The following is an 18,755-nucleotide window of genomic DNA, read 5'->3' as shown; positions in this document are numbered from 1 at the left end:
GATTTCAAATGTCTCCACAATTATTTGGACTTTTTTCTGTCTGAATTTTTACGTACATTTTTACAAATTTATGATGTCGAAATACCTTCACAGAAATTATGATGATGTGAACATTTTGCGCCATCCGAAAAAGGTGCTTGCAACATACTTTTATTTTTTGTTATAGGTTTAGTTTCACTCGGACGTTTTTGTGGGCGTTTTTCCGTTTCGACGGACGTCGCGTGTGCGGTTCTCCGCAGCTATTTTTCAGATATCTTTTCGCTGAAATGATCGTCATTGTTCGAGGCTTTGTTCGCCATTATTGACAGCAAGACGTTGGGTATTGGCGTATCATTAATACAGGCTTTTTGTTGCTGTTATCATGGTTGTACATCAAAATATTCACCGAAGAAGTGATGATGTAACAGGATTATAACTACCATAGCAATCGGTTAAACAATTTTTGAATATAATTATGTGAAGTGATCAAGCAAAATCAGTAGGAACTCGGAAATATTAAATTTTCAGTTTCTTATAAGCTGCATTTTGCACAAAACCCCATTGAAATTGAACAAGTTCCAAAGATATGAGCAATTAAATATGATATGAACAACAACAGGAAACAAAAGGAAATATTTCTTTTGTGTGGCTATATCTCAAAATCAATATTTCCGAGTTCCGACTGATTTTGCTTGATCGCATCACATATACACGGTACCTCATGTCATGCTGATCACTCGCACCTGTAAGATTAGTATCTTTGAAAAGAGCTGCACTGTATTCAATATATCGAGGGTTGAGAGCTAGAAAGCCTCAACTCACAATCACAAAACGAGCATGAAGTCGCCAGGACGCTAGAAAAGAGTCCATTAATCATGCCAAAATTCAATAGAAAACAAAAGACATTGTGGAGGAAATATTGAAGACCAAAGCAAGGAGCCAACTTTATGCTCATTTTGTGAGAGCTGGTCATAGTGAGTTACGGCTTCCTGATTCTGAATGCAGACATACATTGGCGATTAGTGCAACTTGCTTAAAGTGCAGGGCGATATATTAAACATCGTTTTAACCTATTGTTATGGTAGTTTATCCCGTTATAGCATCACTTCTACGGCGAATAGTTAAAACAAGATTTGATTTATAATCATAATCCATCTTACATCAAACATTGATTGATCATGTTTGAATCGACACTTTAACGTCATCTTTCTCAGATACTCTATTGTTCTCATTAATTGAATGACCCCTACTATACGATCCTTTCGATTTCATCGTTGACCTAAATTGATACACAAAACTTGCCGGTTCTGGAATATATTTCCATTTTCCTTTAAGAATATACGAAAACACCTCTCTAAATCCAGGATGTTTTAGTCCGTAGATTACCGGATTTACGGCGGAGTTGCAAAGGGCTAAAAGCCCGGTCCAGTGTCTGGCGGGTTTTAAGGCGTCAATCGAGATTGATATCGTAAATGGGCCAAGACAAAGTACGAAGGCTATGACCACATACATAAGGTTCTTTGTAATCTGCATCTGCTGTGAGTCAGGTGGTCCTGGTCTAGTGTCTCGTCTTAAAGAACTACTCTTACGTCGTACGTCAATCAGCTTTTGATGCCGACGGACGTATAGCAAAATCTTCGTGTAGCAAAAAATTACAATTATAAGTGGGATGGGATATATAAGCGCTGCACTTAATGCTGTGTAAAAAGAGCTGAATGGATTGTTCGCATCTGAAGCACATGTTTTTAAATCGTAGGAATATCCAATATGGCCGATACCTAAACATGGTGGGATGATCACAACACAGAAACAGTATAGCCACCCAAATGCAAGCATTATGGCTATATTTCTAAATGAGTAGACTTTTTGGTAGGTTCGTAGCGGAAACAAGATTTTGAGATATCGATTGATGGCAATCAGAGCTAAGTCTATAACAGTGAAGGATAAGCAAACCAATGATATTCCTGATGATAATGTACATATCCATGTCGCTATAGGCCATCCATCCATAGACCACAGTCCAATAGCATCCCAAGGTTGAAATAAACACGAAAGTAAATCAGCGATGGCTAGATGTACCACAAACACGTTAGTTGTTGTTCGTAACTTTTTGGATAAAATCACGGCAAATATTGTTAGACTGTTACCAAAAAATCCAAAAATACAAATCAACATGACGAAAATACCAATAATAATCCGCTGTGTATAAGTGATATCAATATTTGTTGGTATTGGTGTCATATCAGTAAAGATGTCCATTGTTGATGTCACCATGTAACGTTCTACATCTACGGTAGTGGCCATTATCGCGTAGCTAAGTGTCTTGTTCGGTCTTCCGTAGTTTCTATAAACCAAGGGGTCTTAGAACTTTTCTTGTGTGGTTATATCGAAACAATCACCGGATATTTTCTAGGGTCGAGTCTGCTGATAGAAGAAGTCCAAAAAGATTGCAATCCGGAACATGGAGTGTCATTGCAGACCCTGTAAGCACTATACCTGTAAATGATAAGGAAAATAGAAATAAGCTTTACTAAATGAGCACGGCAGCTTGTAATATGCACATGTGATAAAATATGACATTTTTAGCAATATGAAAATAATTTTAGTATAAATGAATTCTTTGAAACCTTTTGATTTTAACGACTTGAAACTAAAAGCATGAAATGCTTTCAAACCACAAAATTAATAATACCCTAACAATTTTCTATATAGCGACACTGAAATGCACGTCTTTACTTTAAATGAATATGAGTTACCTTAATATCCTAACCATAAAAGTTATATCGCCTGAGATGATGTTAAATGAATATGGAAAAATAGAAATAAGCTTTATATAAATGAGCTTGCAACATGCCTGTGTGATAAAAGATGTCATTTTTAACAATATGAAAATAATTTCAGTAAAAATAAATTGTTTGAAACCTTTTGATTGTAAGGACTTGAAACTAATGGTTTCAAACCATATTTTCAAAAATTAATAACACCTTAACAATTTTCTATACAACACTGAAATGCAAATCTTTTGAATAAATGTGTTCCTACAGAGGTCCTGGTTTTGATTTGTTCAAACGTGTCTTTGTACAGCGATCTCGAGTTTCTATTTCGTTTTGTTATATTTTAATTCATTGTCCCAAGAAAGTATATAATTATTATATATAGGCATATTGTGATCCAACAGGGCTACTATATAGATATATAGATATGCAGACGTGGTATTGCTCATCCAAAACATCACCTCAAGTGATACCAGAGTTAGGGTTAGGGTTACCTTAATAACCTAACCCTAAACCTCACCATAAAAGTTATATCGACTGAGATGATGTTTTGGGATGGATATTTCCACGGCAGCATGACATAGGCCTATCTGTAGACATATAAAAGACCTATTGAAATTATTCCTAAATTTATTATATGGATGGTTGGTTTTTAAAAATTAAACCACAATTCAAATGCCACCAGAATGCCAAGCTTCTCCATAATAATATGCAAACTATATCTGAGAGCCAACAGGCATGAAAAGATAGAACATGCAAAATAATGATCTAATGATGCATGTGACACATAAAATGTATCTAAAAGTGCCCCTGTTTGAACTTTAATAAATTCTATTTTAAAAGTTAGCGGGAAAAGTAGATCACTTCATCACGTTACCCTGCAGGTATTTTATGAGTGAAACTGATATATTCTTCTAATGTATTTAAGGTTAAATAAATATAACTTTCCATTATATCATTCTACCTTCTCCTCTACTCGCTCATATCTCGAATCTAAATGACGCATCTGTGAAATTAAATATTTGACGAATGTCTGAAAACAAAATCAGAAATGTTCAATTTTTGTATAACCATAAAAATTTAAAATTTAAAAAATCTTTAAAAGAAAATGTATGCAAGTGAGTACAAACATACTTATTGTAGAAGACCGAATTAAAAAAGAATAGTTTGCGTCTGACGTCAGGGCAAAGGCGCGTCGTGATTGGTTGTTGACCTGTGCATTTTCGATCTAGTTGACAGGACGTCATAGGCAAACTAGTCTTTTTAATTCCGTCTTGAATTATAACTCTTGGGTTTAGCACCTGTTCACTGGTTCTTAAAATCGGGCAGCTATTAAAATTTTGGTATAAATTGGCAAAACAATTCATTTATTTTTCCTAATAAAAGTATCGATTAACTTCAAAGTTACCTTTAATTTTTGAAATCGATACCATGCGATACTCGTCTCATGTCTCAGAGGTTAATTGAGTTAATATTGATTCTAGCAGTGGCAAAACACGGTACTCGGCAGAAAATACAAGTTTGCAAGTTTACATTTTGCGTCTGCGAATTTTATTCAAGTATAGAAAACACACATTTAAGAACAGACAAACGACTGTTTTTGTTGAAATCATTCTATATTTGGGTATACTTCAGAAAACACAAAGTGTTTTTCAAGCAAGAGAAAACTTAAATGTTATACTTGATGGAGTAGACATGAATGCTGAATGCGAACAATATTCTGCCCTTGACATATAGTGTAGTGATACTTGTTCATTTCACAATGCTTAGTCTGAAATTAAGAATACAAAATATGGGGATACTTCAGAAAACACGAAGTGGTTTTTAAACAACGATTTGCAAAAGAGAGCTTAAAATGCTATGGTGTAGACATGAATGCGAACAATATCTGCCCTTGACATATAGTGTAGTGATTCAATTCACAATGCTTACTAAATATGTTTTTGGACTTCTTTCAAAGTGCAAGGATATTTATGGGTAAGATATTTGTCATGATTTGGGCTTTATATTGACAACAAGAACTGTCGTTTAAAAAGATAACGCAGTCTTTAAAAGTAAGTACTAGACTTACACTGCCCGATTCCTATTGCTGCCGCCCTAGAAGTACACGACTACTCAGCTACTTCATCATGTTCATTGATACTCTAGAGTACCCGTGTGGGTACTCTAGAGTACGAGTACACACATCGGCATCACATATAGAATACACACATTGGTACTGAATGATACTGCACTGGTACTCTAGAATAGCCACTAGGTAGCTGGGGTTCTTGCATAAAACCAATAATTAATCCGTATGATGAACAACAGTGCCCTAAAACAATAATGATCTGTAATGGAACTTGGAAGTCTTTAATACAATGCTTCGATCGTCTTTAGCAATCAGAACAGCAAGAGCTAGCAAGTCTCAAGGTCACAGGTACAAATAGTTTTTAATTCAAAACCAAGTCTCAAGGCCATACAGGTGTAATTGTCTTAAATTGAAAAGCGCTAGTTCGTGTATATGAACCCCGGACATGAGTGAACATAATAATCCATGTGTAATTAGCGTTAGTTCATATATATATACATTTATATGACTCTAGTTCAACAACAATTTGCAAAAAGAACTTAAATGCTATTCTTGATGGAGTACACGTAAACTTTCTTTATACAGGGTAGCTCCTTCAGTGTAAAAGCACATACAGACATTGATATTACATAAATATTACAAGAAAAATATACAATATACTATTACTATTATAATGAAATTACAAGAATAAAGAAAAATTATACAAAAGTGAAAATCATTGAACAGCAGGGTTTGTGAGAGCTCTTGATTTAAATTCACTTAGGCTCAAGGAAATATAATTAGTGCGAGTGTCAACATCAACAGTACTATTCCACAGATTTGCTGCTCTCGTCTGAAACAATCTCTTACCTGAGGAACAAGAAGTGAATTGGAGGAACTACCTCTTGTGTCATGATCATGAGTGGATTTGGAAAAAGAAAATTTGGAACAAAGATAATCAGGAGCTCTACCAGTAAGGCATTTATATAACATAATTAATAAGAATATGATTATCCCACCTATTATCTAGTTTGAGCCACTTGAGAGAAGACATCATCGAATCAATATTAGTTCTGATATCAGCAGAGAGAATAATTCTAGCAAGGTTGTTCATTAACACAAGGGTACGTAATGACACATGAGCTTTCGAATGATACCAATATCGCGGTTTTGATAAGAACAAACGAGAGATGAGACTGTCGATCTGATCGCACATGAGATCTTCAGCCTGGATAATTCAGTTAATCTAAACACCATTTTACTTGTACAGTGGCACCGTATATTAATTTGTACTTTAAAAGACCCTCATTTCCTGTTTTTTCCTATATCGCAATGGCCTGTGACAACGATACTAATGACAAATAGTCTCATTACTAAAAAGTAAGCTAAAGTATATATATGACGCGGTTTTCATTTTAATATAGTAAGTAAGCCCAAGCCCTGTCCTACGGAATGTTCCTAGAAATCATGCTTGAACGGCACGGTGAACCGGTCTACTTGACGCAATAGATAAAGCTGACGAGTAAATCGAGATAAGTTCAATAATGCATGGGTAAATACCGTAGTACAGCTGAATGTTTAAAGTGTTCTTTACACAGCCGTGACGTTAGTCACGGCTGTGTCTTTTTTCTTACAGGTTCTTCTTCTTCTTTCTTCTTTCTTTCTGTCAACCATTACATTTGCTCTAGCACTCAAACGCTTACATCGATTTTGACCTAACTTGGTCACAATGATCATTGACCGTGCCCCTACATGTCACATGAAACTTGTGGGGTCAAAGGTCATGCAGGGGTCACAGGGTCAAAAACGTGATTTCAACTAAAAATGCATCTTCTCCCACAACTTACGTTGGACAGTGACCCCACTTGCACACATGCATTGTTATTACCCAGTGTCTATGTGGTGTACACAGATTTGGGGTCAAAGGTCATTAAGGGGTCACTTCCGGTATAAAACGAAAAACCTTCACACATTTTTATTAGCTAAGTAAAACATAGCACAGTAACGGTATGTTCACATATGATCTGCAGTCACCCAATGTATATGTGGTATTTTTTTTTATTTGGGGTCAAAGCTCATTAAGGGGTCACTTCCGGTATAAAAAAGAAATACCTTTAAAATGCATCTTCTTCCACAAATTATGTGGGACAGAGACACCACTTGCACACATGCATTGTTGTCACCCAGAGTATATGGGGTGTACACAGATTTGGGGTCAAAGGTCATTAAGGGGTCACTTCCGGTATAAAACGAAATACCTTCAAAAAATTTTATTAGCTAAGTAAAACATGGGACAGTAACGGTATGTTGACACATGATCTGCAGTCACCCAATGTATGTGTGGTATTTTTTTATTTTGGGTCAAATCTCATTAAGGGGTCACTTCCGGTATAAAATGAAATACCTTTAAAATGCATCTTCTTCCACAGATTATGTAGGACAGTGACGCCACTTGCACACATGCATTGCTATTACCCAGTGTCTATGGGGTGTACACATATTTGGGGTCAAAGTTCATTTAGGGGTTACTTCCGGTATAAAACGAAAAACCTTCAAAAATTTTTATTTGCTAAGAAAAACATAGGACAGTAACGGTATGTTCACACATGAATTGTGGTTACCCAATTCATATGTGGTATTTTTTTATTTGGGGTCAAATGTCATTAAGGGGTCACTTCCGGTCTGAGACGAAAACCTTCAAAATGCCCCTTCTGCCACAAATAACATGGCAAAGTGATGCCACGTGCACACATACATTGACATTAGCCAATGTCTATGGGGTTTTCATATATTTTGGGGTCAAAGGTCATTAAGGGGTAACAACACGGCTGTGTTCGTGGTCTTGGACCACAGCTAAGTCTAGTTGAATCTTGTCTCTCCGCAGATACTAACATGATCACAACATGTCATCGAAGGTCTTGTTCAAATTTGCACTCATCATGCAGAAGCTCTTCAGATTTGAAGGTCTTAAGACAATCTTAATTGAACACAAAATCTTAATTGAAGGTGTCTGCTCGTCGTATTCATACAACGAAAACTTAACTTTAACATGTCTATAATTCCAACTATACACTTTAAATGAGTCCTTGGTGGTTGCTCAATTTTACTCTCGTTAATGGAATCAATCATCAGGATGGCCTTTTTAACATGATTATTGATTTATTCGAATTCGTGGGCTTAAGATGAATTCTGCATTAAAAATTGTTTTCAATGACTTTCTTGATGGTGAGGAGAACATGAGCATGACGAGCAATGAAAATCAGTGCCACTATATTATTCTTCAAGGGCAGAATTTAAGGGCGTTATGAAGTCTCTTAAACTTATGGGGTTGAGGTATGATGCTTTAAAGGAGTTACCTGACTATTTAAGGGATTCATTCAATTTTGGAGTAAATTATTAAGCGAAATATTTAAAATGGATTTATGTGTCGATAAATATATATATTAACCGTAAGCGGAATCTATCCTAATAAACTGGCTATGTAAAGATATAATATACACATTTGGGCATGCATATTTCTGTCCTGCCGAATTTTGTACCGCGTTTTGTAGTCGCTGAGCGACGAGCTACACACGTTTGAGCTATCATTTTCAAAAGCAGCAAACTATAAAATGAGCAACAACAAAACATATCTATCTCTAAAAAAAATACACATCTACTTAAATGCATGCAAATTAAAATAATAATGATAATAATGATAAACATCGCCGCCTTTGACGAGGAGGCAAAACCTTCCCCTGACCCAAATTTCCATCCTTAGTCAAATGGTGCTGGTGAATTACTATGCAAAGAACCAAGGAAGGCAAATAATTAATGACGTTCCTTTTAATCAGTTTATATAAGAAAAGAAAAGTACCGTCAATACTCAAGTTTGATGTGTGACCTATAAATAATTAACTAATATCTATATTATTTTTGAAAAAGCCGTGATAAATACGAATTTATCTCAAATAAGATGCATTACAAAATAAGCATGAAAATGATCAAATCTGACATTTTTCCTAAAGGTTTTTGCATTTTTCTTTCGTAATTCGTAAAGATCACGTTTCTATAATATCTTATTCACATGATATAATAATAAATCAAATGCTCTCTATTTCTGTCAGACTGTGTGTATAATTTGTATTTTTCAGGACTGCATATACATCAGAGTTTTAGAATACTTAGTAGTACCTTTGACTATCAAGCATAATATAATTATTGTGAAAAAGATATTTAGTACTCGACATTTTCAGTGACGTATGTTTGTATCGATTTCTTCAAACTGGGCTAATGTAGATGGAAAATATAATAATTGTATATAAAAATCTTAATGCGAAAAACGAGCTTCTTGCTTAATACTTCAGAGATGCATTACTGATTATTCATTACGGGATTTCGTGTATATGTTGTTCAGTTTTATGAGTGTAAATACTTAGAGTTGGTAATAAACTTTTCATGCACTCTTTCATAAATTATATATTAAAGCAATAATGTGTGATTTGCATAAAGAATAGATTCCTATTTAAATGTTAATTTTCACTGATCACATTATCCCCTTTTAATTTCGAGCCAAACAAATGAGGTATAACGAAGAAAATTGCGATTTCATTCCAGCGCCTACAATGCGTGTACTACGCTCGCCGATCGTGAGCATCGCGCTCGACTTGTGAACACATAAGCTGACATCCACGGGACATGTTAGCATGCACTCGATCGGCGAACTCTGGATAAAAACGGGTCTCCCCGGTTTTAATATAAAAACTTGAATTTTACTGTTATTAAAACACTTCAGGCTTAGTCTTTTACGTGGTATTCTAGTATACCACTGGATAATTATGCAAAAAGTAGAAATCCGAGTAAAATGTAGGGCGTCGATGTGAAGCAAATCACACATTATGGCTTTAAGTTAGCTTTTGGAGCGATCAATCGTTCCCAATGGGCTTATGTTTTTTTCCTCATTTGTTCTCATTCGCGTGTTTATTAACCCCATTACCTACTTATTAATTACTCCTGAAAATAGAAACAAATTAACTGTATGAAGTAATGAAATTGATGCATACAATCCATCGTATAAATATTGCGGTCTTGTAGCTTCTTGTGCATGTGAATGTCACTTCTTATCAGTTATATGTTTAACGAGCGTATCTTATTTCCTGTATTCAGAAAAAATGCTCGACATGGTTATAATCATCCTTATGTAGTCTAAAATGTTCTACTTAAAGTTTCTATAAAGAACAAAACACGTTCTTTAAATCTCTTGTTTCTTTGAATCACTTTACGCATGTTCCGTGTAAATACGTTTTTCTCAACTATAATCTAGTCAATTGGACTTTTTTTTTTTTTGAGTGGGAAATTTTCACGTCCAATCTAGCTCTAGTATAGAGCCTCTCTGCCATTGCCCAATAGCACAAGTAATTTATATGAGGTCTGACTACTACCATACCACAAGCAATCCGAGTTCTGACTACGCGCCTCGATGTCAGCGCTACGCGCCTCTTCACGTCTCGCCGCTACGCGCCTCGATGTCGGCGCTACGCGCTCTACTGTTTGGACATCGCGATCCGAGGGAACTGACCAAGTTCTACGTCCAATCCTGAACGAATCATCAGCCCTACTGATCATCTGGCGGTTAAAGTTCATTGACTTATGAAACGGATGTTATAGTATCCCAGGTCACCACCTACGTCACAACTTTGCCGGAGCCTACAGTTCAGAGATCAGGAAAATACTTCTCAGGTTGAACTCAAAGGTGTGACCTGTGATACTACAACATCCGGTACTAAATAAGAAGATGCACAGGCCAATTAGGTTTTTTTTTCTTCAACATGATGCATTAGACTTGAGTTTCTGTCAGAGAAGAACGACAGTTGTTTACATTTTGAGAGTGTGTACTGCGTAAACACGGAAGTAGGGTTCTGATTGGCTGATTCAATCATCTGACAATCGTACGACAGAGAAGCTCAGAGACGCGGTAATCTGATTGGTCGATTACGCGTCAAACCCTGATCGGTACAAACAAAGCTCCGCGTATGTCGCTCATTAACAGGGCACTCTCGTCAATATGAACAAGGGACTGCCGTTCTTCTCTGAAACCAAGTGTAGTGAACACCAATGTACTTTTTGCCCCGAGTATTTATCACATTCACTATCTGAAACCCGGATCTGATGCATTTAACCTCTCCGCTACTCGTATTATACATCTCATGCAACTTATGCTTCTGTCACACTACACCGAATAGGTCTTCCGTACAAGAAACGGATGGTATTTTAGTAAATCCGTTGTTGTTCGTCAATGATCGTTTTATGTTCTTTTTTATGTCCTGCTATCATCCGCCAAATGCGTTTCGTGTTAGGTGATGTTCGTTAAGTCCATCGGCATGCACAAAACTTGAAACGGAGTGTACCGAATACACATGTTCGGTATTTATCCGATGTGTGTTCGTATGGTGCTGAATATTGCCGGAGTTTGTTCGCTCTCCTTTCGTTCATGTTCGTTCTTTGTTCGTTGCACTCGGCCCGTGTTCGTTGCAAATACGTTCCTATGAGGCCTTCACCACCGGATAGCATATTTATGCATTCGGTGATGTACGTTGACCCAGACCGTGTTAGTGTCACACTACACCGGATCGGTCTTCCGTATAAGAAACGGATGGTATTTTAGCAAATCCGTTAGTGTTCGTCAATGTTCGTTTTATGTTCTTCATATGTCCTGCTATTATCCGCCAAATGCGTTTCGTGTTAGGTGATGATTGTTTAGTCCGTCGACAATACGTTTCAAGTTTTGTGCATGCACAAAACTTGAAACGGAGTGTGCCGAATACACATGTTCGGAAGTTGTCCGATGTGTGTTCGTACAGTTCTGTATATATACCCTGGGTTTGTTCGTTATTCTTTCGTTTATATACCGCAGGTGTTTGCAAGGTTTCGCAGGCGCTTGTGCCGGATGTAGGCCTATGGCGAACATGTGCATCAATCATGGGGGGTTCTGAAGGGTGTGTGACGCAATATCATATTTCCCCAGTACTTTAGTGACTGACAAGTAGAAAAAAGGGGAAAGGAGAGAAAAAAGAAAAGAAAGTGAGAAAAATTGAAGAGAGAAGAGAAGAGAAAAGTTAAATTGCACGTAATTTAGTAGGCCTATGCATGTAAGTAGTATTGAGCATGTTGAGGGAGGGCACTTTCTGAAGGGTAGAGGACGCAATATCAAATTCCTACCAGTTTTAGTGATTGACAAGAAAGAAAAAGAAGAGAAAACATGGAAAAGGTTAAATTGTATGTTATTGAGTAGGCCCAGGATAGTATATAGTAAGCCTAAGTATAGGCCTGTGATTATTATAGGCAGTGCTTTAAATGTCGTTCCTTGGCCCAAAAGCCTGTGAAAATTACTGCCGGCCCGTCGATATGTAGGGCCCGTGACATTTTGTACTCCCATTGTCACCAAAATCAGTATTTAAGACGGACTTAGGTCTATTACTGACTTTAACATATCAATCCATGCATGCTTTACCTGAAATTACGAGTCTGAAGTCTTATATCTTAAAGTGTCAGTGGATCAGTGTAACATTTTAAATTTTGCAAATTCAGTTCGGGCCTTCTTTGTTTTTTGTTTAAGGCAATAATAGTGTAAAAATGATGCACCAAAAACAAGTGTCCAAATTTTCCATTTTAAAACTAAATTTTTACACAATAGGCCCAGGCCTAATAGGCGCTACAGACCCCATGCAAATGGCTTCAATTGGACCTTCATTTTGAAAAATGGACAAGTCTTCCTTTTTTTTTCTGCTATGGACATCCACGTGTTATTTTTAAAACAATTGTTTATATTATACAATAATTGTGAAAACTTTTCAATGGCTTTAATTAGGCTTTCGTTTCACCAATTTGCGGCTGTTTCAAACTAAAATAGTACCCAATAATAGTGCTAAAATTGATCTAAAAAATGACAAATGGCTTCAATTGGGCCTTCATTGTCCAGAGGTTTCTCACCTCTATTGCCCCCGGACTCTGGTTGCCCTGATATATCAGATTTGTAGCCCTTTTGTACTTATTAGCCAATATTTGACCATTTTCGTCAAAGTTTTCCCCCTTAAAAGTTGTCTTTCCCCACTTTGTTCACCCTCTGAAAAAGTGCTTGCTACGTCACTGCCTCTAAGGGGTCAAAACCCTCTCAAACACCCTCCTTCCCCACTTTTCTGATAGTGTGGACGTCCCTGTTGGTGCCACATGCCACGGATTCGCCGGTTATTTGTCGGACGTTGAACGATTGAATATAAAACGCCTGCAGGATTATTAGCGGCCACAACGCATAGAGAGACGAACGGGAATCGGATCCCAAAATCCGTACATTTGTCGGACGTTGACCCCCAAATCCGGTCATTTGTCGGACGTTGAACGATCGAATATAAGACGCCTGCAGGATTATTAGCGGCCACAACGCATAGAGAAACGAACGGGAATCGGACCCCCAAATCCGGTCATTTGTCGGACGTTAAACGATCGGATATAAGACGCCTGCAGGGTTATTAGCGGCCACAACGCATAGAGAGACGAACGGGAATCGGACCCAAAATCCCACCGAATCTTCTGCCGGACTGGTGATTTTTCCACCGAATAAAATATTTTTGTATTCGGTGATGTACGTTAATCCAGTCCGTCGTAGTGTGACAGACCTATTATTATCGACCAAACGTGTCTAATCGCTGTACAAAAATCACTAGAACGTGACATTTTTACACATAAATCTAACGTATTGAATGAAGTGTGATTATTCTCCACACCAAATGTCAAGTTTCTACTCCATTTACTTTCAATGAAATATTGAGTTAAAATGTGACATTTCGGGTAAAAAATGAGAAAAATCTTTATATAGCATGGGTGTTGCCATGTTAACGGAAATTAGAGATCTTGCGGGCTACAAATTTAACAGCATAGCTGAAAAGATTTTCCGGACTCTTTCTGAACATTTTGATATAATTTGTTCATTCACATCTGTCTATTATACGAAATCGTTAAATAGATAGGGCTGTTGTCGAGTAAAATTTCCATTGTCGACAATCGTCAAATCCCAAGATCCGACGTCGGGAAGTTGTTGACAAAGCAATACATCAATAAAGTCCAATTATTAACAATTACACGTAATCATATTGGTAACTTACCATTACAAAATAAAGTCTATTAATCCACCCGGACCCATCATCATCTTGTGCTCAATTATTACTTTTTTTATTTTATGGTAAATAATTGTGATCTCAAGCTTATCTCCCGGGCGTATCTATAATATTTTTAATGACTTGTCTTTGTTGAAAATCGGGAAAATTGCTTTGTCGACAATATTGGCGACAAGGCTGTTGCCGCAAATATTGTCCTATAAATAGAGCGCATTTAGTTGTATGGTCCTTACTTCAGTAAATCAGAAAACAGAATCTCAAAGTATAGAGGCTATCTGTGTTCTATAAGCTGCATATCCTATCAACGACTGCTATACCTTGTTTAGGACTTTCAAAAGAAGTACCTGCATGTGCAACCATGACTGTTTCAAAATAACCCGCCAAAGTCATGCAGGTAACTCCGAGGTCGTGTATTGAATTGGTTTGAATGAGGAATACTACGGGAACCAACACCTTTTGTTAGAAGTCACACATGAGTGAAGTGGATAACCTCTATTGTTATGCAATGCGAAAAACTAAAAAAGGCACAATACGTGCTCATACTTGGACACAAGTCGATATTCAGAAGGGTCATTAGTTCGGCCCAATAACTTAATTAAAAACCTAATCCTTACCCTAATCCTAAACTTTACCCTAACCTTAACCTATAATCTAAGTCCCTAATTATGAACCTCACCCTAGCCTAATCCTAATACTAACTCTATCCCTATAACCCTTACCCTAAACCTAACCCTAATGCCCTCAGGTTAGGGTTTAGGGTTACCCTAACCCTTAACAGGCTAATGGGTTGTTCCTGAATGCGCCATACAATGTGAAAATCGTGTCTCGGTATACAATGTCTTGCATTTTATACATGTCGCGAGAATAGAAAACATGACATATAAAAGTATGTGTCTTATGACAACACAGTCTATAACTATAAGACACGTCCTGTGCAGCCAGCGAGACACTAACTAAGTCATGTCTTATGCTATCATGTCACGTCCACGTTTTAATGTAAGACATTAAAAACATAACATATAGAATCATGAGTTTCGCCTAAGACATGTCCTGTGAAGCCAGTTTTCAGGAATGGTATGTCACATCAAGACACGATTTAAATTTAAGACGGTTTCCAGTTTTAAGACACATCTTGATTCGGTGTCTCAAGTTCTGGGTAGACCATTTTGTAAGACCGTGGTCTCAATTGAGTATAGCCATATGTGTCTTAGCTCGTGTCTTCAGCCTAAACATAATGTTTAAGTGTCCATTTGTTTAAGGTCTCTATTGTGGAAGATATGTCTGTATCAAGATACTACAGTGTGTCCCTGAAACTGTATCGTCAGAAACTGATATTGGGGGGTATTGTAACGCATAAACCAAACACAACTAAATAGCTGATGTGGATGTTTTTGAAATAAAGGAATTTTACGAAACTACCTCATTTTCAGCTCGTTCCACGTAGTCAAATATCTATCAATGACAACAGACGCCTCATGCGCTGATGATGCGCAGTGATTAGCACTCCGAATACAGATCATCGATTGATATTAGAATCCGTGAAAGGTTTGAAAATGAGGGAGTTTTGTAAAAATCTTGTATTTCACGAACGATGTGGTCAATTGTCAAAACTCAAAAGTATGCAATAGCTGATTTATTCCTCAACCCGGCACACCATTATTTAGTTATGTTTAGTTGTGGCGTTAAAATACCCAAACAATTAAGTTTCCGACAATACAGTTCTTTAAGGGACACCCTGTATTCCAAAAAGCCTGTAAATAGCATATATTTTTATAGTAAAGAGAATCAGGATGTCAATTCTTGTTTAATGGAAACAAAACGAAATAAATTAAACTTACCTTTATATAATTATATATTCTCACATTTCGAAATAACCGGTTTTTAGCAGATCTGTGCAATATTCCTGAAACGGTAAATGATAGCAGTTTATGAAACAACTAAATCCTATCTGACAACCAGGACGTGTTTTAACACACACGCGTATAGTGATGAACTATTGAATATAGTGAATGTGGTGATGATAGGAAGTAGTGGTAGCACAGACAGTATCCTGTATTGTCAATGACGATGTATTGTAAAGAGACGGAAACCAACCAATAGGATAGACAAGCTCGTATTAAAACCCACGGGTTTCTGAGATTCGCAGTGTATATGGGTTCCGATGATTACAAATATTTCGTAGTATTTTCATTCAATTTGCACTATTAAAGGTAAAGATTGTTCAAGCATTTCTAATATTATTTTGAATGCATGACAAGCAGTGACAAGGCCGCATGTAAATCGGATGCAAATGATCATTGCATCATTGGTACCTGATCAAGTTCCGGAATTCATTTGCTGCTATTTAGTTTTGGAGACACAATCGATAATCATTAGTAGGCCTATAATACTGTTATCCAATATAAAGTCGTTTACGTAATATTTAGTTTTCTACTTCCATCCAGAACACATTAACGCGTTAAAAACCTTACCATAGGGCCTGCACTTTGGCTCGTTTTTTGCAGGTTTACATGGTCCAATAATCACAAGATGACTGACATGTGGTAACAAAGGAAGCAGTCACTGCAATTTGATTATGTCCCATATGATTGGCCATTCAAGACACCCATGTGAATATACTATAGCGGCCTTTTCAAAATATAATACCTGTTTGCTTGATTGCATTGACAATACCCGGGAACAATAGGCCTACACACAGTATATGCATTGGACAAACTGTTTACAATAAGCATGATAAGTGATGATGTGACCTCCAGATTTATACATCGTTCGTCTCGCACACTGACAACATTTGATTGAATGGACTGTAGGCTACTGCGCCGTGATTACGGTGAAGGACACTTTTCAAATCCTTTGTTTGGAGCCAATCAATAAAAGCATGCAGGGCCTCTATACCCATGTACAGTTTATCCCTTACATAACCCATGTCTTGAATACGCTGGCAAAGTTATGTAATAATCGGTTTAATACTATATATATAGCAGTAGGTAAAAACAAGTTTTGAATAATCCGCGCTACAAAGTCCCATTCAGTGATCCCAGCGAAAGTGAAAAAAAAAATCAAATTGTTACGTTTATAAATGTTTTTAATGAAAAACAAATGGCAAAAAACAACAACAGGAAAATGACAGTATTGACGAAGTTGAAGCCCCATTCAAATACATGTAGCTAATTTATATACTGTCAGTACCGGTATATAAATTACAGACTCACGTAAATGCATTATTTTTTGCCTTAGACACGCGGCTTTCGGCTGAACCACTGTACTAGCAAGCTTTGTTAGCACATCTATGACAATGACGAAAGGTACAAAATCAGCCATATAAGGCCTTTAGATAGCAGAAGACACCAAATGACCAAATTGGTGTTTTATGACCTTTTACATTCTTTTGTGGCGAGTGACATGGTCTTTCAATTCACGCCGAGTGTTCTTGACAGGTTTGACTATGCTTCAGTGGTCATGAAAGAATTCAAAAGATAACCTCTGCCCCAATAATCCCAAGCAATTGTCTGAAATCGCTCCTCGGATCATAAGAACTCAGTCCTCAAATGATAGTCATAGTAATGTCCAAAATATAAAAATTACTGACTATCATTGAAGACCGAGTTCCGCAGTCTAGTATCCAAAATCTGAATTTTGATGATTTTTACGATCGTCGGGATGAAAAAAAAATCAAAAAATCACTGAATATTCCTTTAGTTCCCTCCTCTCCTTACCCTGGCAATATAAATCAAAGGAAAAGAAATAAAACAAGAAAAGAAAAAAAAGACAAAGAAAATTAACCAAATTAAAGACTTAATGTACGATTTCCTTCAAATTTTAAATTTGTCATTATATACTCAAAATGCTGAAATAATACTAGTAATAATTATCGGGAATGGTTTCTGTTAATTTTGAGCTGAAATAATAAGGTAAAGTAAAAGAAACACTGCTTGTTATTTTGGCCGTTTAACACGCAGTTCTATGGGAGGACATTATGACTTTAGGTCGAACTTTGCTCTATTTACCTACAAACACAAGCAATTTGGCTGATTCCATTTAGGTGCAAGTTGTAAACATTACAAATATGCTAAAAAATCAGGTTTGAAACAAAATTAACCAAATTCATATTATAAGATCGTACATTATGACTTTAAGGGATCTGGAATGAGCGTTTTGAGCGTTTCAATAGTATTTTTTGTGGGACATGAGAGCACATCAGACATATCGAATTGCATTCTGAATACGAAGAATGTCTTTCTGATATCAAATAAATTTCATTGAAATTTATGATATAATACAAATTTTATGACAAATTATTAAAATTTGATATTTTTCACATTTTTGATATATAACAGTCCTCGAAGTAAATATCATAAATCTAATGATATATTCTTAAACAGTCCCTGGCATACCATACATGTATAGTCCTATGTATAGTAATTTTGCTTTATCTGTTTTGTGCTGTTTAACATGTTTAAACAAATAGTTAAACATAATTTCCATAAAATGTAAGCTTTTACTGTCAGATATGTCCCCTTTTAATTTTGAGCAGAACAAGTGAGGTAAAGCAAAGAAAATTGGAATTTACTACTACTACTACTACTAGCGCCAAAGAATGTTATACGATTGTAAAACGGTACGATCCTTTGGGTGTGTGTGTGTGTGTGTAGGGGTGCGTATGTGTGTCCTGCACGCGTATTTTTTCTGTAACTATAATGGGACGCAATACGATACCGGTATGTTATAAGAATCAAACTTACAAGAAAAATGGCTCTTGACAAATCCTACAATTCTGTCAGAGAAAATATGCATATTTGCATT

The 18,755-nt window shown here is 36.6% G+C and overlaps 1 protein-coding gene across 1 annotated transcript; it reads right to left on the bottom strand.

The window, feature by feature from the left end:
* Window positions 1-521: 521 nt before the first annotated feature.
* Window positions 522-16,124, bottom strand: LOC140135994 (melatonin receptor type 1B-B-like). The gene is made up of 2 exons (XM_072157699.1): window positions 15,791-16,124; window positions 522-2,475 (listed from the first exon to the last, which is right to left on the bottom strand). Exon 2 carries the CDS (start codon window positions 2,281-2,283, stop codon window positions 1,156-1,158), a length of 1,128 nt encoding a protein of 375 aa, XP_072013800.1. The 5' UTR covers window positions 2,284-2,475; window positions 15,791-16,124; the 3' UTR covers window positions 522-1,155.
* Window positions 16,125-18,755: the final 2,631 nt, after the last annotated feature.

The sequence above is a fragment of the Amphiura filiformis genome, chromosome 16, assembly GCF_039555335.1.
Source record: "Amphiura filiformis chromosome 16, Afil_fr2py, whole genome shotgun sequence".
NCBI classification, from domain to species: Eukaryota; Metazoa; Echinodermata; class Ophiuroidea; order Amphilepidida; family Amphiuridae; genus Amphiura; species Amphiura filiformis.
The sequence above is the reverse complement of the archived record's forward strand: the minus strand, read 5'-3'. Positions and strand labels throughout refer to the sequence as shown.